The 15,953-nt window shown below is 50.3% G+C and overlaps 7 protein-coding genes across 7 annotated transcripts; 3 read left to right on the top strand and 4 right to left on the bottom strand.

Moving 5' to 3' along the window:
* Positions 1–1,684: 1,684 nt before the first annotated feature.
* Positions 1,685–3,862, top strand: ASPZODRAFT_444653 (hypothetical protein). The gene is made up of 5 exons (XM_022728352.1): positions 1,685–2,146; positions 2,213–2,406; positions 2,471–2,649; positions 2,706–3,306; positions 3,364–3,862. Exons 1-5 carry the CDS (start codon positions 2,003–2,005, stop codon positions 3,626–3,628), a joined length of 1,383 nt encoding a protein of 460 aa, XP_022586161.1. The 5' UTR covers positions 1,685–2,002; the 3' UTR covers positions 3,629–3,862.
* ASPZODRAFT_57306 (hypothetical protein) lies at positions 3,712–4,749 on the bottom strand (the record flags this gene model as incomplete). The annotated part of the gene is made up of 2 exons (XM_022728676.1): positions 3,712–4,110; positions 4,183–4,749. The coding sequence occupies 2 exons, from the start codon at positions 4,747–4,749 to the stop codon at positions 3,712–3,714; spliced, it is 966 nt and encodes a 321-aa protein (XP_022586160.1).
* An 842-nt stretch (positions 4,750–5,591) lies between these two features.
* ASPZODRAFT_127765 (hypothetical protein) lies at positions 5,592–6,640 on the top strand. Its single transcript, XM_022721835.1, has 3 exons — positions 5,592–5,614; positions 5,714–6,200; positions 6,263–6,640. Exons 2-3 carry the CDS (start codon positions 5,842–5,844, stop codon positions 6,483–6,485), a joined length of 582 nt encoding a protein of 193 aa, XP_022586159.1. The 5' UTR covers positions 5,592–5,614; positions 5,714–5,841; the 3' UTR covers positions 6,486–6,640.
* Positions 6,641–6,739: 99 nt separating this feature from the next.
* ASPZODRAFT_127763 (hypothetical protein) lies at positions 6,740–8,154 on the bottom strand. The gene is made up of 2 exons (XM_022721834.1): positions 7,724–8,154; positions 6,740–7,638 (listed from the first exon to the last, which is right to left on the bottom strand). Exons 1-2 carry the CDS (start codon positions 7,949–7,951, stop codon positions 6,799–6,801), a joined length of 1,068 nt encoding a protein of 355 aa, XP_022586158.1. The 5' UTR covers positions 7,952–8,154; the 3' UTR covers positions 6,740–6,798.
* Positions 8,150–10,673, top strand: ASPZODRAFT_127761 (hypothetical protein). The gene is made up of 3 exons (XM_022721833.1): positions 8,150–8,323; positions 8,398–8,919; positions 8,985–10,673. The coding sequence occupies exons 2-3, from the start codon at positions 8,585–8,587 to the stop codon at positions 10,591–10,593; spliced, it is 1,944 nt and encodes a 647-aa protein (XP_022586157.1). The 5' UTR covers positions 8,150–8,323; positions 8,398–8,584; the 3' UTR covers positions 10,594–10,673.
* A 167-nt stretch (positions 10,674–10,840) lies between these two features.
* ASPZODRAFT_127759 (hypothetical protein) lies at positions 10,841–11,992 on the bottom strand. Its single transcript, XM_022721832.1, has 3 exons — positions 11,786–11,992; positions 11,453–11,535; positions 10,841–11,371 (listed from the first exon to the last, which is right to left on the bottom strand). The coding sequence occupies exons 1-3, from the start codon at positions 11,939–11,941 to the stop codon at positions 11,005–11,007; spliced, it is 606 nt and encodes a 201-aa protein (XP_022586156.1). The 5' UTR covers positions 11,942–11,992; the 3' UTR covers positions 10,841–11,004.
* Positions 11,993–12,371: 379 nt separating this feature from the next.
* On the bottom strand, positions 12,372–13,731 carry ASPZODRAFT_22087 (hypothetical protein). Its single transcript, XM_022727874.1, has 3 exons — positions 13,381–13,731; positions 13,265–13,328; positions 12,372–13,216 (listed from the first exon to the last, which is right to left on the bottom strand). The coding sequence occupies exons 1-3, from the start codon at positions 13,456–13,458 to the stop codon at positions 12,507–12,509; spliced, it is 852 nt and encodes a 283-aa protein (XP_022586155.1). The 5' UTR covers positions 13,459–13,731; the 3' UTR covers positions 12,372–12,506.
* Between the last annotated feature and the right edge of the window lie 2,222 nt (positions 13,732–15,953).

Genomic DNA, 15,953 nt, shown 5'->3' with positions numbered 1-15,953 from the left:
TAGTGCTGGAGGCCTGTAGACCTGGTGAAGAAGTGATGTCTCTATGCGATGCTGACTAGGAACAGGCGTGGATCAGTTTGGTGGTGGCTGTCAAGAGAGACCACTAGGCCCAAAGGAGCTGCCCACCAACATCTATAGATACCTACTTAAGGGTACCAGGAGTACATATTGCTCTGTGTGTAGGAGAGACTTGACTATAATCTATTATTCTAGTATTATGTAGGTGAGGTAATTATAGTAAAGAAAATAAAGAATAGGTCTAGTTAATACTTCCCCCTCTGCTATAATCTCAAAGTATACTCATTTATGCTAGCTAGTATTTCCTAGAAAAGACCAGAACTAAGCCTATGAATGATAGTAAATTAAACCTGTGTATTACCACTTGTTTAATATAATGTTTTTGTACAGACACTCTAGTAAGTTCTACTACTGCTAGTTATACTGTATAGAGTACATCGCATGAACTTCATCCTGCCGGAATAAGCAATTTAAAATTTCATTATATTTAAAAATAATTTCAACCCCACAACACAGCTCCACATACCCCAGCATCCGCTAGTCCTATTTAAGTAATATATCAGGATACTCATGGATGTAAATATTAATAAATTCATACTTATATAAATTAGGATAACTGTCTCCTATTGTCTTCTAAGTGCTAAATCTATAGATATAATAGCCTTGGTTTCACTAAATAGAGTTGAAGGAGGCCACAGCTCTCTGCAGGGCCGCCAGGTCTGCGGACCAAGCTCGATGTGCTGCCAGGCGGGTGATTGAGCAACGCCGTTAAGTTGCTACGGTGGGCAGAGAAGGATAGAATTGGACCCCAGTCTTTCTATTTCTATTTTAAATGCTTCCATATTTTCTTTACTAATGGAATGAACACATTATTGGCTGAGGCTGGTGGTGAAATATCTCAGCTGATTTACCCGAGAACAAACTGGAGTATACCCTTCTGTCTTGTACCAGCTGCTTATACGCATGTAGGATCTTGTTCTGGGGGCTAGTTTACGCAAAAAGCTGCTCAATGAGGATCTTTCAATGTCAATTAGACCTTGAATAAACTGAGCGTGGTATTCTGTGGCCATGGCATTGATCCAGCGGGAGTTTTAATATGCTCGAGAGGATCCGAGGTGCTATTTATAGCGCAAATGTCCGAGTATCTCTTCATAGATAATCTAGAACTAAACAATTTTCCACCTCATCATGCTTATGGAGATCCTTTCTTGCGTCTATGATGTTGAAACTGCCAAGTAACAGTGCGACTTTTGTTTGAAGACCGATAGAGATGACCTAATACTCAAGAATTAGATTTTCAACTGACAATTCAAGGCCTGAGACCATAAAAAGCTATAGGAGACGGCCTACCAATTTTCTTTGAGTACTGAAATTGGCTCAGCGTCGTCGTTCTCGCCTTCACAGTATGGGTCTAGATCAACAAGCTCTAGTATCTTCGAGGCGAAAGCGTCGCATAATGTACTTTCATCTTGAAAAGCCTGGCTAATTTTGACAAATTGCTGGAGATCGAATAACAGCCAACGAAGAAATTTTTGATTGTTGATAGGAAGAGAAGATGGAGAAGAAGGAAGGAGAGGTCAAATAAACTGTCATGTGACCCCCCCATGTGACTCCCAAGCCAAAAGTCCATCCCTGCTCTTCCAAATCAACAACACAAATTCCCAAAGGCCAAGGCAACCTTTGAAAGTCATGTCGCATCTTTCGTTCTCATTTCTGACTTTTCGTTCGGCATATTCTATCAGAAGGACTTCATTGCTCTGGGCCCCTCTTTCCTTTCCCCTGGTATGCTGCTCTGCTTCAAGTTTTTTTTGCACCAAGTCAGCAAATACAGACTCTCAGGAAGGATGAGGACTTCTTCCGGTACACCGGTGGTAGGTGGTTATGGAATGAAAAGACCCAGCTACGTGACCGATACAAAAGATTCAATGTGTCCGCACTCAAAGATGTTGCTGCCCGAAGTGTTGGTGCAAAGGCGTGCGTATCCATGTCAAAACTTGCCGAAGGAGGATCCAATAAAGTCTTCCGGCTCATCATGGACAACTACTCGGTCGTTATTGCGCGTATACCATATCCTATCAGTGGCTCTTCATGTCTGAGTATTGCATCAGAGGTCGCAACCATGGACTTTGTAAGTCTGTCTGTGAACGGCCCAAAGGTGTATCTCTAACGCTAAAAGGCACGTACCATTCTCAAGATCCCTGTCCCCAAAGTCTTGTCTTGGAGTGGTAAAGCAGACAACCCTGTCGAGTCCGAATACATACTTACGGAGGAGGCTGTGGGGAGACCACTTAACGAGGTTTGGTACGATATGGATCTTCGTGACCAGTTGAAGATTGTAGAGAACATTATCTCCATTGAAAATAAATTCCTATCTCTTTCATTTACACGGTATGTTTATGCTTGGGCTTCTCGGTACCAGAAACGACCATAAAGTCTGACCCAACGGATCTAGTTATGGTAATCTTTACTTTGCAAAAGAAGCATTTTCTGGATGCGAGAAGGCTGCAGTTGCAAACGATGTCTCAATATCACAAAGGATGGAAGTAGAGACTCGTTTTGTGATAGGACCAGTCTCCAACAAGAGTTTCTGGAATAAGGAACGGGCTTCGTTGGCAACCGATCGTGGTCCTTGTAGGTTCCCTATCCTTCTAGACTGCGAACCTTCAGTAGCTGAAGCCTGCCCATAGGGAAGAGCCACACAGACTATCTCAAGGCAATCGCTCGGCGAGAGATTGCATGGATCAGCCGTCACGCAACTACTCAAACACAGACTGACAGTCAATCAAAACCGAAAACCCAAAACTCCCCCCAGGCCCATATCGATCTTTACAGGAGATTCCTCAGTATTTCTGACCATCTATTACCGGATAATCAAGATCTGAACAGAGCCACTCTCTGGCATTGGGATATCCACGCTCCTAATCTATTTGTCAATGACGAAAACGAAATTACAGGACTGATTGACTGGCAAGATGTCTTTGTTGGTCCGCTCTTTTTCGAAGCTCGACGCCCGAAATTTATCGCCTATAATGGAGAGATAATGCTAGAATTGCCCGAGAATTTCAAGTCCATTGAAGATGAGGATGAAAAAGCTCGAATCCGAGACCAAGTAAAAAGATCCATTCTGATCTACGCATACGAGTTGGGCACATCGAATACAAATCCAGTACTTTCTGAGATCTTGAACACACCTCATGGGCGGACAAGAACTCAGACCGTGTTGTATTCTACCAACACTTGGGATGATGACATCATCCCCTTCCGACAGTGCCTCATCCGTATCGCACGGTATATTGATTTTATTCTGCCTTTTCCAAGGTCCAATGACTTACTGTGGCACTTTAGGCATTGGAACGAGATAAATGGAGACACCACCTGCCCGATTACATTTACAGACAACGAGTTGAAGACACACTATGAAGAGGGAGAGGGTTGGAATGAAGAAGCAGATTTCTGGGATGCGCTAGATCACATTGTTTTTCGTGATGGATGGACATCAAATGAGACCTACGAACAGGCCGTCGATCTCTTTACCGAGCTTCGGAAAATGGGGATGCAGAGTCTAACAGGAGCTGAACAATCAGAATTTGAGAAAGAGACTCGCCATTGAGTTGAACAGCGGGGTTCTCCTTGAACTCGTTTTCTTATCATGCCCAATCTCTCTTTGGGCAACCAAACGAAGATATTCACAAATCAGTGGTCCTGACAGAAGCAGTTAGAGAAAGTGTGTGAAGAGAATGGGACAGGACTAACCTTAGCCAGACACTCCAGATTCCATTTGAAGTGTCGTGAACCTTCTGATCCAAGCCAGTGAGGCATGGCCTCCGAAAGGCCGTCCTCGAATTCCCAAGCCCTGCCAGCTCCAAGGTAAAATGACTTTCCATGGATATCAGAGTCCAGCAGGCCCAGAATGACACGTGCGACATCCTCGGAAGTCTGAGTCCAGGCTCTATTCTTTTTGAAGCTATCCATAAAGGGTGCGGCCATAGGAGTCAAGGTGATATCAGGGCAAACACAGTTGACCTGGATTCGATGGCGGTAGAACGGGGTACGCATCGCGCGCAACAGCCCGAGAACTCCATGTTTTGCAGCCTAGACATTACCGTTAACAGGACAGATAAATATCAATATGAGAATTTGTCCTTATCATTCTATCTCACCCACCTGATACATGACAGCCTCTCCAACCTGCTGCATACTAGCCACGCTGCCTAGGAGTGTCAAGGTCTTTTTCTCGGTATCTCCCTTCCTATTCGCCATGAGGAAAGGACCAGCAATCCTGCTAGTATTGGCCGTGCCGACCAAATCCACATCCAAGATTTTCGACGCTTTCGTGTTCGGCTTTGCGACTTCTTCGATGCTCAGTGCTGGGTCGATCCATTTCTCACGATTGAAAATAGCAGCCGACGCTACGACGTGGTCAACATGGCCGTGCTTGTCCAGGGCCGATGAGAAAAGTCGGTAGACATCATCGTATAGGGAAACATCACATTGGATGTATTCGACACTCCCTCCCAACTGGTTCTGCTGTTGCTCGGCCATGGAGAGCGTCTCTGCCGCACCATTTGCGTCGACATCACCAAATACTACATGTGCGCCGTGTTGATGAAGCGCAAGAGCGGTTTCACGACCAATTCCAGATGAAGCACCAGTCAGGACCACCACAGCATTGTGGAGGGAAGAAAAGGTAGTGTCCTGAACGACAAATTCGTTCTCGTTCGACAATACCATTTTGTCTTCTCTGTCAAAAAAGGACCAATGTGGGAAATGCCAGCCGAGTAATCCCTGTTATCTAAGGTGTGCAGAATGATCAGAGAAGCTATTGCATGAAAGGTGACTCGACTGCATGTGTGATTCTGCCACTTTTACCCCACATGCATAGAGACGTCCATTAATCCTGGAAAGTGCGCATACGCCTAATCTTTGATTTATCAGCACCTTAGCTTCTTCACTAACTAGATTGAAGCCTGCCGGATGAAGATAAGTGTGCATCTCGCTCACTTGATATCAAAATTGGTTGTGGACCACTCGGCGCAAGTTCGGCAAAAGCAGCCTGCAACATAACCTCCTTTGGACAGTTCATACCACCGGAAAACAGATATCAGACTAATGGATAATGGATCTCGAGGTCCTTGGCATTCTCAATGGTTCTCTGGGAGAGGAATGAATAACCAAGTTTTGAGCTGTGCAAATGACGAGAACTAGCTGTCTTAAGGACCTTTCGGGGACAGGCTGACTTTGGAATATATATCTTCCTGATTAAAGATCATGATATAGAAATTGAGGAGATCTTATAACATTCCTATTCAAATTAAATAATCCTAGATATCGGTCAGTCCTGAATGCGGTGCAGTCAAGTCTTTCTGCCTGAGGCAAACAAACACTCTCCGCACTGCCCGCAACGTGACCTTGTTTGGCCCGCCAGTTGCTTTCTCCCTCCAGCTGTTATCGACGAGCCATCTCCATTGCTATCCCTCGGTGTTCTTCTCTTGTCGCTACGCTGTCTCTATCCGAATACATTGTCTACGAAAATTCCCTCGGGCATCGTATCGATAGTTTGTTGACTGCATTTCCTCACCGGTAGCCGTCGCTCAGCGCAAGTTGACCTCCCCCGCTCCCTCTCCGAACCGGGTGCGTCAGCGTACCCAGTCTGCCTGGGTTGTACTTTACACTAACCTTTTGGTGATCACAACAGCTGTTCCATTGAATCCACTGCCTTGTGGGCTACTTTGTTCTCCTGGAACGCTTGAGGAAACTCCCCGTGTTGTACGTTTTCGGAACGTCATCTCGTCTCGCACCGCTTCAGCCCAACCCAAATCCACTATGGCGCAAATCAACTACCGCACCATCAACGTCGATGCCCTTGATCCGGAGGCTGCCGTGAACTTCCCCCTCGACTCACTCCTCCCCGGCAACCTGCCCCCGCCGACAACGTCCAGCGGAGCCGCCAATGTCGCGACACAAGTGCGTCAGATGCTGCGGGGCGGTGACCCGGAGGGTGCCCTGCGACATGTCCTCGACACCGCCCCGCTGGGCGGCGATGATCGCGCCAAGGAGGTCCATCTTGCGGCTGTCATTGAAGTGCTACAGGGGATCCGGCAAGGGGAAATGACCCGCATACTGGAGGGGGTGTGTTCTGGCGACGGCGGATCGGAGCGGGCAGACTGCTTGATGAAGTATCTGTAAGTTTCCATTCGACCTTTACGCTTTTCATTTCCTTGGGTTAATACGTTCGTCTATCCAGCTACAAAGGTATGGCTGCTCCCGCGCCCAGCAGCGGTGTCCAGTCCCCCCGCAAATCGGTGTCTCCGCAAAGTACCGGTTTCTCGCAAATCCAAGGCCGGAATCTGGGTGAGGGTGGCGGCGGCCAGCAGATGAGCGTCCTGCTGAGCTGGCATGAGAAGCTGGTCGAGCTGACCGGGACTGGATCGATTGTGAGAGTCATGACGGACCGAAGGACTGTCTGAGAGCTAGTTTGTACTTGCTGTACCAACGGTCGGCACCCACGCACACGCACACAAAAACATCTTGGGCCATAGACTGTGATCATATATCCTTAACTGAAGCGCAGATGGGAGTGAGGTTACTACAATCAATACCATGTATACTCTGTTGTAGCATGCCGGGAGCAGGCATCCCTTCTACACCGTGCTTATTATATGTCTCTAAGCTTTCTATAAACATCATATCATCATGTCCCTCTTTCTACGTAGAACTATAGTTACTACACATATTCTTTCTATTAGTAAGGTTTAATATATATGAAAGTCTTATGGTACATCAAGTCCCATCAAAACTCCCTCCGCCCAGAATATCCTTCAAGTTGACCTGCCCACTTCCGCGCTGTAGCGGCTGGGCTTGGTTCTCGCTTTCCTTCCAGCCGATCATATAGATCAGTCTAAAGGTGGCAGGGATACCTCGCGCATCCTCCTCCTTATGCAGTTGGCGGTAGATAGCCTCGTTGGCCAGCAGGACATCCCGGGACAGGGGACCCAGCTGACGGTGCATGATGGCGTTGTTCTCGCCCATGGCCTGCAGATCCTGCATGAGGGCAAACGTATCCGGGAACTCGACGACAATGTCCTCGACATCGACGGTCAGCATCTTGAAACCAGCCTTGTTCAGGAGACCGCCGACATCCCGGACATCCGCCAGCGGCGACACGTGCGGGCTCACGCCTCCACGGCGCTCGAGGTCCGCCAGCTGGAGCGAGGTGCGGAGCTCGAACAGCGTGTCGCCACCGAACATGGCCGCGATGAACGGACAGTCTGGTTTCAGGATGGTGTTGACCTGTTCCAGCAGGGAAGGGAGGTCATTGATCCAATGGATCGAGAGCGACGAGAGCACCGCGTCGAAGCTGTTGGGTTTGTAGGGCAGGGATTCGAGGTCGGGGATCACGTCTCGCTCGATGGCGAGCTCCTGGTTGAAAGGGAGGTCGGCATCGCGGTACAGCAGCGCTCGTGAGGTGTCCGCACATGTGAGCTTCGAGATGCGAGTCGCAAGTGGTGCAGACGATCCTGCTTCCGGGTCTGGGTCCGGATTTGGTGTCGTCAAGGCACGAGCGATGTTGCAGCTGTTGGCACCGAGATCGAGCACATTGGTAAAGTCACGCTTGATATCCTGTCCACCGCAAGAACAAACTGTCAGAAAATGAAAAGAAAAATGCAAAAACAATTTAAAGCATTGATGAAAAAGCACCGCCTACCAGTAACCGCTCGCATAACCGCATCGCCACCTCATCCTTGAGATAGTCCACCTTGCGACTTTCATCCACATTCCAAGCCGCGCGATCCTTTTGTACATGCTTGACTTTGCGGTTGAAGATCTCTAGAACAGGGTTTCCAGGCTTCTGGCTGGCGTAGTGTCTTGTTGTCGTCGCAGCGAACGTTCGCTGCGGCAGCGCAGCCCGGCGTAGAAAATGACGAACAGACATAGCGAGGGGTTTTCGGGCTGCAATTGTAGGTGTTGTACCGTTTCTCGGGTGTATTTAGAACATTTTGCAAATATTTCAGATAAGCCAGTGACCGAGAACTACCCCTAAGAGGCGGAAGTCGAGCTGGAGTTGGTCTTCGTTGGATTCTGACGTCGATTTTCTTCGATTTCCGTTGCGGAGCTCGACTTTGGGTTCCGCAACGAACTCCGCATTTTGCTGCGCGCGGGCTTTGCGACCACAAACACACCGTGTTGACAGCGTCGAAGGATGAAGATTGCATGCTATTATCGCTGAGAGATTGATAAGCAGCGTGTACTTTGTTCTTCATCGGGTTTGAGCTGCTGAAAGAGGTCATCGCCCGCAGCACTTCGAGTCAGTGAGCCCCCCCCCGTATGTGCTTTTCGGCCCCTGAGCTTCTACTGACGTGAGCTCCCTGTTAACTATAGGACGACTATATTGGAATGGTTAAAAATCAATCCGGTTTACTCGTTATTGACGAATTGGCTGCAAACTGCGTGCTTTGAGTCGTCGATCCCCTTCCAACACCGAAGACCAAGCGATTCAAACGGACAACGATAAGCTCATGCCATTCTAAGACTTTACGTTGACTTTCATATATTTTATCGTCTCGCCATGTCTCGTCCATTTCCTTACACATATATATCATGTCCCTGCGTTGAAAGGCCGGTTTCTGATCCATCCCGCAAGAAAGAAACCTCCCCTAGGAAAGGCTCCAGCCAGCCCGCTCCAGAAATCAATGATAATGACGACGAGGAAGAAGAGAAGGACTTTGATCCGAGGTCGCCCCGGGCGAACTTCTCCTTATACCCTCCGGAACAACTTCTCTACTGTGAAGACTGTCATCAGATCAAATGCCCACGGTGTATAACGGAGGAGATTGTGTGTTGGTACTGCCCCAGCTGTCTCTTCGAGACGCCAAGCAGCATGGTCAGGAGTGAAGGAAATCGGTGGGTTTGGCTTGTGGACTTTCTTTGAAATTCTGATGTCGGTCTTTCCATTAACTAAAGGATAGTTGCGCACGAAACTGTTTCAGTTGCCCCATATGCACCGCGCCTCTAGCAGTCAGTACTCTCGAGAATGTTTCGGGCAGTGGGAGCCAGCAAGGGCCCTGGGTGCTGTCGTGTGGGTACTGCATGTGGACGACGCTTGATATCGGGATCAAGTTTGATAAGCCAACAAACATCCGGAACCAGCTGTCGAAGATGACAGAGTCCTCGCGCGGAAGACAGATGTCGCGAGCATACGGGGATCTCAAGTCTCCACTGTCTCCACTGGCAACGGCCTACTCAACGGTTGATGGACCGGAAGTCCCCCCGGATGATGGGAAGCCACCTGCTGACGAGGACCCAGCTGTACTGGGACCCGACGCACGATTTGCCGCGCTCAAGGCCTTCTACCGAAACCAGCTTTCCGAGACGTCTGCCTCCCCCAATGACCCGCTGGGAACGGACTTCGGGGCCGGGTTCTCATCGCCAGGCGCGCTGAACCGGATCATGTCGCTGTACACCTCGTCGACGTTGAGCGGGCTTTACGGCGGGAACAGCAAAAAGTCCAAGCCAAAACCGCTAATGATGCGAGAGGCCCAGACAGCCAGTGAAGGCCTGAAGCTGGCTGCATCTGACGCAGAAGATACCATCATCCAACGGATGGCGTCCGACGACTGCGGCTGGGAAGGGCTGGCCTCCAGTGAGCAGCGGGTATTCCAGTTCCCCGAGGCCCGTTTCGTGGAGGACCTGCTCCCCCTACCGACTCTGCTGCGCACCAAACGCTCGAAGCGCTGCAAATCCTGCAAGCACATCCTAGTGAAACCAGAGTTCAAGCCGCAATCGACCCGGTTCCGCATCCGCCTCATTGCACTCAGCTACATCCCTCTAACCACGATCCGCCCGCTGGCCGTCAGTCCGTCGTCGGGAGTAACCTCATCAACCACCTTGCTGGCAGCCCCGACTCCAGACCTTAACGCTCTCCAGCCCCTCCAGCCGATCCAGATCCTCCTCACACTCAAGAACCACATGTTTGATCCCGTCCGCGTCACGCTAGGGACCCCCTCCGTCACCCCGGGCGCAGTGGCCACCAAGGTGACCATTCTCTGTCCACAGTTCGACATCGGCGCCAATAGCGACGTCTGGGACGAAGCCCTGCAGGCCTCTAACCCCGCGGATCAGCGGTCGTCGCGCTCCGGCCTTACGGGCGGCTACGAGAAGGTCGCCGAGGCAGGCAAGGTGTGGGACAAGGGGCGGAACTGGACGACGGTCGTGCTGGAGGTGGTTCCCGGGTTATTGGAGAGGAAAACAGGGACTCTCAACACAAAGGAGAAGAAGGACGAGGAGGATGCTAAGGATGCTAGGCATGCTAGGGATGCTACCAGTGATGGAGGCTGGTCTGATAGTGACGAGAACGAAACAACTCCCCCACCCGGCCACGGGCTTGGTCTCGAGACTCAAAGCTCCCCTGCCCCTGCACAGCCGGACGAAGACGTGCTAGAGATTCCTGTCTTTGTGCGCATGGAATGGGACTCGGAGAACCAGATGGAGCAGCCGGTCGCCAAGGGGAAACCAGAGATGGTGAAACGGGAGTTGGCGTATTGGATGGTGTTGGGGGTTGGAAGGATAGAATATTAGTAGTATGATATGGTACAACTTTGGACATAATGTACCTGACGTACTTGTCTTCCAGAATATACTAGCATCTAATCGTGGATTCAGAGTGCTTGACTTTGTAGAGTGAAATTGATTATCTAGATCATAACCTCACTCCAGACCCAGGGGGGGGGACCCAACCACAACCCGACGGTAAATAAAAAACCCATGAAACCATCATACAGAGCACCGCTCTCCCAAAGTGTCTGGTACCGAATAAATACCAAGAGTTATGAACTTTTTAAATTGATTCTTTCATTCGGAAAAGAACTGGAGAGAAACAGGGGGGTTATGTGTGATATTTGGATAAAAAAAATAAACTCCTTTCTTTCTCTCTCAATTCTCCGTGTTTGTCTCTCGCTCCTCTCGCTCGCTCGCTCGCTCGCTCTCTTTCTAGTAGTCAGCGGCGCCGCTCTGGGGGAACTCAAAGACAACCGAGCGACCGGTGAGACGACGGTAGACCTCGCCGTAGGCGTCGAGGCGGTGGTCAACGCCGCCGCGCTCCTTCTCGTCGAGGACGACCTTGATGGTCTTGCTGCCATCCTCCTTGGTGCGGATGCGCTTGCCGACGATCTCAACGGGGAAGACGAGGTCGGAGAGGATGGCGTCGTGGACGGCGGTCAGAGTGCGGGAACGGGGACGCTTCTGGGTAAGGGAGGAGCGGGAGCTGGCCGAGCGCTTGGGGCGGGGCAGGATGCGGCGCTGCGCAACGAACAGGACGTGGCGGTCGGAGAACTTCTTCTCCAGCTCACGGGTGAGGCTGGTTATAGTCAGTTTTTGAGAAGTCATTAAGACACAGAAAAAAAAAACAACTCTCGCCCAGGGAAAGTAAGTCTCATACCGCTGCTGGATCTTGTGGAAGCCCGACAGGGAGGGAACGGGGACGAAGACGATGATAGCCTTCTTGCCGTGGCCAACCTCGACCTAAACATTTGAATCAGCGAAAGTTCTGGAAATGGCTGAATCGTAACTGAATTCTGGGCGTGGATTCTGGGAGGGTGCGGATTCCAGGCTCTGCATGCGATGGGCTTTCCTCGATCCCAATTCCATCCTCCAATCCTTCACTCTTCGCATCGCCATTCGCAAGCCAGAACTTGAATGCACCCCCAGGAAACCTGTCCCCAGAAACACGAAAACGAAACGAGTCCCGGAATCCAATCGTAGATGGTCTTACCTCACGAGCAGAGACGAACTGCAGGGGGCGCAGGGACGCCTTCAGGTCACCCGTGTTGCTCTCGAGATCGAAGAGCGCGCCGGCGATCGCACTCTCGAGCTCGGAGGGGTTCGCCCTCGACGGCGAGTTGGGGGCGATCTTGTTGATAGCAGCCATGATTGCAAGACAAAAAGAGAGCGAAGAACGAGTGTCCTGCCTTTTTGTTTGTCGTGGGTGCTGGTTGTCGTGCGGGCGGTCGTCGAAGGAGAAAACCAGAAGGGTAGCCCTAGCCGCTATTCATTTCTCGTCTCACACACAAATTTGGATGTGGGAATCGGAGCGTCGGGGCTTCGCTTAGCTGGTCGCGCTTGGAGGGATTGGGGTTAGCGCCGTTTTAGTTTCCCGTTAGGGGATGGTCTGTCCCGTGACTTGGCTCGCCCTCCGGCCTCAGCATTCAGGCCTCAACTTCAGGCAGTAAAACTACATTATAGTCACTCTGTACAAGGAACGTCAATAACATTACTTCCAGGATTTAATTATTCCTAATTTTAGCAATTATCATGAGGCTCTATTGCACTACGACACTAGCAGTAGAACCTAAGTTACACTCCGGATTGGAAGAACATGGGAATAGAACATTGCCTGACATGTCGCAGGCCAAGTTGGAAGTAAAGCACTGAGAGAGAACAAGAGGAGAATCTAAAGAAAAGAAGAAAAAAAGAGAGGAAAAAAAACATTGATATCAACAAGCACACCCCTCCTTGGCAGTGGCAGTGGCCCTGTCTCCCAGATTGACTCTGGAATCCTCCGCCGCGCGCCCTCCCAGCCCCGTCTGGCCGGTGCCCGCCCCGGCACCCCGGCCGCCCTTCAGGCTGCTCTCCGGGATGGCGTTGGCGATGGCCGTGAACACCTCGGTGACGTTGGTGCCTGTCTTGGCGCTGGTCTCGAAGAACAGTAAACTCTCTTCCTCCGCGTACGTCCTAGCCTCGCGCGTCGACACTTTGCGCGCATCCCTAGCCGCGGCCTCATCCGATTCTTCCTCCGCGTTCTCGCCGGACCCTTCAATCGCATCGTTGTTGCCCTCTCCGTCCTGTCCGGCACTGATGGCGTCCCCGGTCGTCTCGGCGTCCGGGCCGGGCTCTCCGGGATTGCCGCCACTGCCGCCGCTGCTGTTGCTCTCGTTCCCGTTCCCGTTGTCGCTGGCAAGATCGGACTTGTTGCCCACCAGAGCGATGACGATACCGGGGCTTGCTTGTCGCTGCAGCTCGGCAACCCAGTGTTTGGCCTTGGTCAGCGAGGACGGCTTGGTGATGTCGTAGACGACCAGCGCCGCCTGCGCGTTGCGATAGTACATGGGGGCTAATGAGGCGAAGCGCTCCTGGCCGGCTGTATCCCAGATCTCAAACTTGATGGTCCGCGTGGGGAGTGAGCATTTCTGCGTTAAAAAGGCGGCTAAATCGTTAGTACTGGATATGATGTAAATATGGGAGTTTATCGTACCTCCGATGGTTGGCTCTTTGTTTTCTTGAAAGTCATTGTTGACAAATCGAAGGACAAGGGAAGACTGTTCAGCATTAGCAACAGAATCCTCTTCAGTATCAAGAGGCGTTCGTTACCTTTCCCACTGCCGCCTCGCCGAGCAGCACGAGCTTCACGCTGCTACTCGGCTTGGAAGCGTTTGCCGAGTCTGACATCACGGTGAATAAGAACTCCCGGTGGGTATTGGGTTGTAGTCTGATTCGAAAACCAGCGAAACAAGGCTGCAAGAGCGGACTTGGGGCGGATGGTGTTGGCAGTATCCCCGTTGCCTGATGGTGTCTCGATGGCTGCTGACTGGCGGGTTGAGACTGGGGGCGGTGTAGAGCGTTACCAATCAGTTATGCCAGATCACGCTATGTAGTAGACAGATGAAATGAAAAAATAACCCCCAAAGTGAAAGGGAAAAGCGGTCTCGAGGTGGTCCGGGGGGGTTATCGTATCGGTGAAGCGTCAAAGCCGGTCGTCGTCGATGATGTTGGAACTTGGCTTAAGGCGGACATATGGAGCGTGTCCGCGGGTCCATCCATCTTGGGTTTAGCGCAGTCACGAGGACTACCAACTGATATAACTAGTCTGACTAAGGTAAGTACCTAGCTTAGGTAACTAGGTAACTAACTATAACTATCTGACACTTTTGAGCCCTGCAAGCCTGGAGCTTTTGGGTATCAACATGGCTAGAGCGGGGAAAGGAGGTATGTCCAGGTACAAACTTTCCAGGATAATTGAACTCTTGCATATCATCTATGAGTCACTCGGGCGTTAACTATACCACTAGGTAGTAGGTCCTCTGTATCTACCTACGTACCTAATGTATGCTAGTTAATGATTAGTGGTCGGGGAGTTGGGATAACAGGCACCGCCACATGCCTGGGGGAGGCAAACGTACGTTCCATACCCAAGCTCTACTACCTCCTTATTGAATGACTATAGAGTACTCTGTACTCCATACTTCGTACCGAGCGAGGTACTGGGTACCTAATCCATATCGTAGACTCTGCTCTATGCTGACAAATGTCCAGACGTCACACAGATCACTTGGTGGTGATACGGATGCAGAAGCGGATACGGGCCGTAGCACAAACGTTGAGGGCAAGGTTAGGGGTGCGTACGTACAGAAAAAAAAAAAAAGAAAAGAAAAATGCAAAGCCTTGTGCGTCGACTCCGTACGGAGGAGGTACGGAGGTACTACAGCAGAGTAAATAATACCTAAGATAGGTGCCCAAAAAGCAGATAAAATAAGACAGGAACCAAGAGAAAGCGTTAGCGAAGTTTACCACCTGCCAGCGAATAACTACCTGACCCAGGGCCCGTCGATCAAAGCTGCATTAGTTGACGTGGTTGCCGTCCAATAAGGATTTAAAGAACGGCGTCAAGGGTACTAGGTACCTAACGGAGTACATAGGAAACCCTTGACCATGGGTGACCGCTTTGTTTCCCTCTCACGTAGGGAGCCGTTTAGGTTGGGCACGTCCACTGATTAATGCGAGGATTGGATTGTTTTCCCTGGTCGCTTATAATATTATACACGAGGACTCATCAGAAATGAAGAAAAAAGAAAAAAGGGGCGGGAAGAGAGACAAAGGAAAGATAAGAAGAGTAAATGAAAAATAGAGACCGCGAGGTCCGAGTCTAATCTCATGGTATCACCAATGTATCCCAGGGTAAAAAAAGCCAGTAAAGGGGAAAAAAAAATAAAAGAAAAAACGCAGAGCAGTATACCGTCCAGTCTATATTTGAAACGCCGTTTGTCAAAGTAGAGCAGAAAACCACACACACAAAAAGCCAACTTTTTTTTGAGGTCAAGCACGATCCGGAAAAGAAATGAGTCAAGTCGTCTCAAGAAGGGAAAGAGGAAAATAAAAATTAAAAAGCCGTAGGTTCGAAGAGTATCAGTCGCTAAGTCGCCGAAATTAAACGCGTAGTGGCCATGCAGAGAAATGAAAGGGCCGTTCGAGGGCGGATTATCCACGGGAGAGGGGGTATTATTAAAAGCGGTCGTGAGGGAGTAGTTTCGGAGGCCAGAAGGGAGTGACGGAGGAGTAGGTAGTAAGTAGTGTTACAGAGAGCTGGTTGGAACGTCAGTGATCGTTCAGAACAGAGAGAGAGAGAGAGATCTCACCTGAAGGAAGATGATGACGAGCGGAGGATCGTGGAGGGCCAGTCCACCAAAGTATGACGCCAAAGGGTGAACGAGGGTATCTCTGGAAGAAAGAAAAACAATAATTCATCTTTACTTTGGCGGCGGCGGTGGTGCACCAGGCTTCTTCACCCCTGTGGTATCGTAGGCACCGCGTCCCATGTTGGTTGCCGACAGGTCTCGAAGGATCATATTGGATTCTGCGCAGACAGCCATGTTAGAGATTGCGAGATGGGAAGTGGTGTTTTTTTTTTTCAAGTTTTGAAAGTCGAAGTTCGACGTCGAGGTTTTTAGAAACCAAGAAACAAAGAGAAGAAAGAGAGAGGAGAGGAGAGATGGAGAACGCACCGAGGTGGGAGAAGAATGTACCGTCACGGGCAGTATTTATGTCTGGCTTGTGAGGCAGACAGACAGGAAGGCGGGCAGGCAGGCAGGTGTCTGTGTGTCTGTGTGTCTGTGTGCGCTGCGAAGAACCGGGATAGCGAACAAGGATGCAGACCGATTGCAGATGCA

Source organism: Penicilliopsis zonata (genome assembly GCF_001890105.1).
Source record: "Penicilliopsis zonata CBS 506.65 unplaced genomic scaffold ASPZOscaffold_1, whole genome shotgun sequence".
Classification (NCBI taxonomy): domain Eukaryota; kingdom Fungi; phylum Ascomycota; class Eurotiomycetes; order Eurotiales; family Aspergillaceae; genus Penicilliopsis; species Penicilliopsis zonata.
The sequence above is the reverse complement of the archived record's forward strand: the minus strand, read 5'-3'. Positions and strand labels throughout refer to the sequence as shown.

Excerpts from the sequence above, each read along its gene's own strand:
- ASPZODRAFT_127759 (XM_022721832.1), bottom strand. The coding sequence starts at position 11,941 with ATGGCTGCTATCAACAAGATCGCCCCCAACTCGCCGTCGAGGGCGAAC. Across the intron at positions 11,536-11,785 it reads AGTTCGTCTCTGCTCGTGAG|GTCGAGGTTGGCCACGGCAA; the intron begins GTAAGACCATCT and ends TCAAATGTTTAG. Across the intron at positions 11,372-11,452 it reads TTCCACAAGATCCAGCAGCG|CCTCACCCGTGAGCTGGAGA; the intron begins GTATGAGACTTA and ends GACTATAACCAG.
- ASPZODRAFT_22087 (XM_022727874.1), bottom strand. The coding sequence starts at position 13,458 with ATGTCAGACTCGGCAAACGCTTCCAAGCCGAGTAGCAGCGTGAAGCTC. Across the intron at positions 13,329-13,380 it reads GCGAGGCGGCAGTGGGAAAG|TCTTCCCTTGTCCTTCGATT; the intron begins GTAACGAACGCC and ends AATGCTGAACAG. Across the intron at positions 13,217-13,264 it reads CAAAGAGCCAACCATCGGAG|CCGCCTTTTTAACGCAGAAA; the intron begins GTACGATAAACT and ends CTAACGATTTAG.
- ASPZODRAFT_127761 (XM_022721833.1), top strand. The coding sequence starts at position 8,585 with ATGTCTCGTCCATTTCCTTACACATATATATCATGTCCCTGCGTTGAA. Across the intron at positions 8,920-8,984 it reads GTCAGGAGTGAAGGAAATCG|TTGCGCACGAAACTGTTTCA; the intron begins GTGGGTTTGGCT and ends ACTAAAGGATAG.
- ASPZODRAFT_444653 (XM_022728352.1), top strand. The coding sequence starts at position 2,003 with ATGTCAAAACTTGCCGAAGGAGGATCCAATAAAGTCTTCCGGCTCATC. Across the intron at positions 2,407-2,470 it reads CTATCTCTTTCATTTACACG|TTATGGTAATCTTTACTTTG; the intron begins GTATGTTTATGC and ends CAACGGATCTAG. Across the intron at positions 2,650-2,705 it reads GGCAACCGATCGTGGTCCTT|GGAAGAGCCACACAGACTAT; the intron begins GTAGGTTCCCTA and ends GCCTGCCCATAG.
- ASPZODRAFT_127765 (XM_022721835.1), top strand. The coding sequence starts at position 5,842 with ATGGCGCAAATCAACTACCGCACCATCAACGTCGATGCCCTTGATCCG. Across the intron at positions 6,201-6,262 it reads GACTGCTTGATGAAGTATCT|CTACAAAGGTATGGCTGCTC; the intron begins GTAAGTTTCCAT and ends TCGTCTATCCAG.
- ASPZODRAFT_127763 (XM_022721834.1), bottom strand. The coding sequence starts at position 7,951 with ATGTCTGTTCGTCATTTTCTACGCCGGGCTGCGCTGCCGCAGCGAACG. Across the intron at positions 7,639-7,723 it reads GGTTATGCGAGCGGTTACTG|GATATCAAGCGTGACTTTAC; the intron begins GTAGGCGGTGCT and ends TGCGGTGGACAG.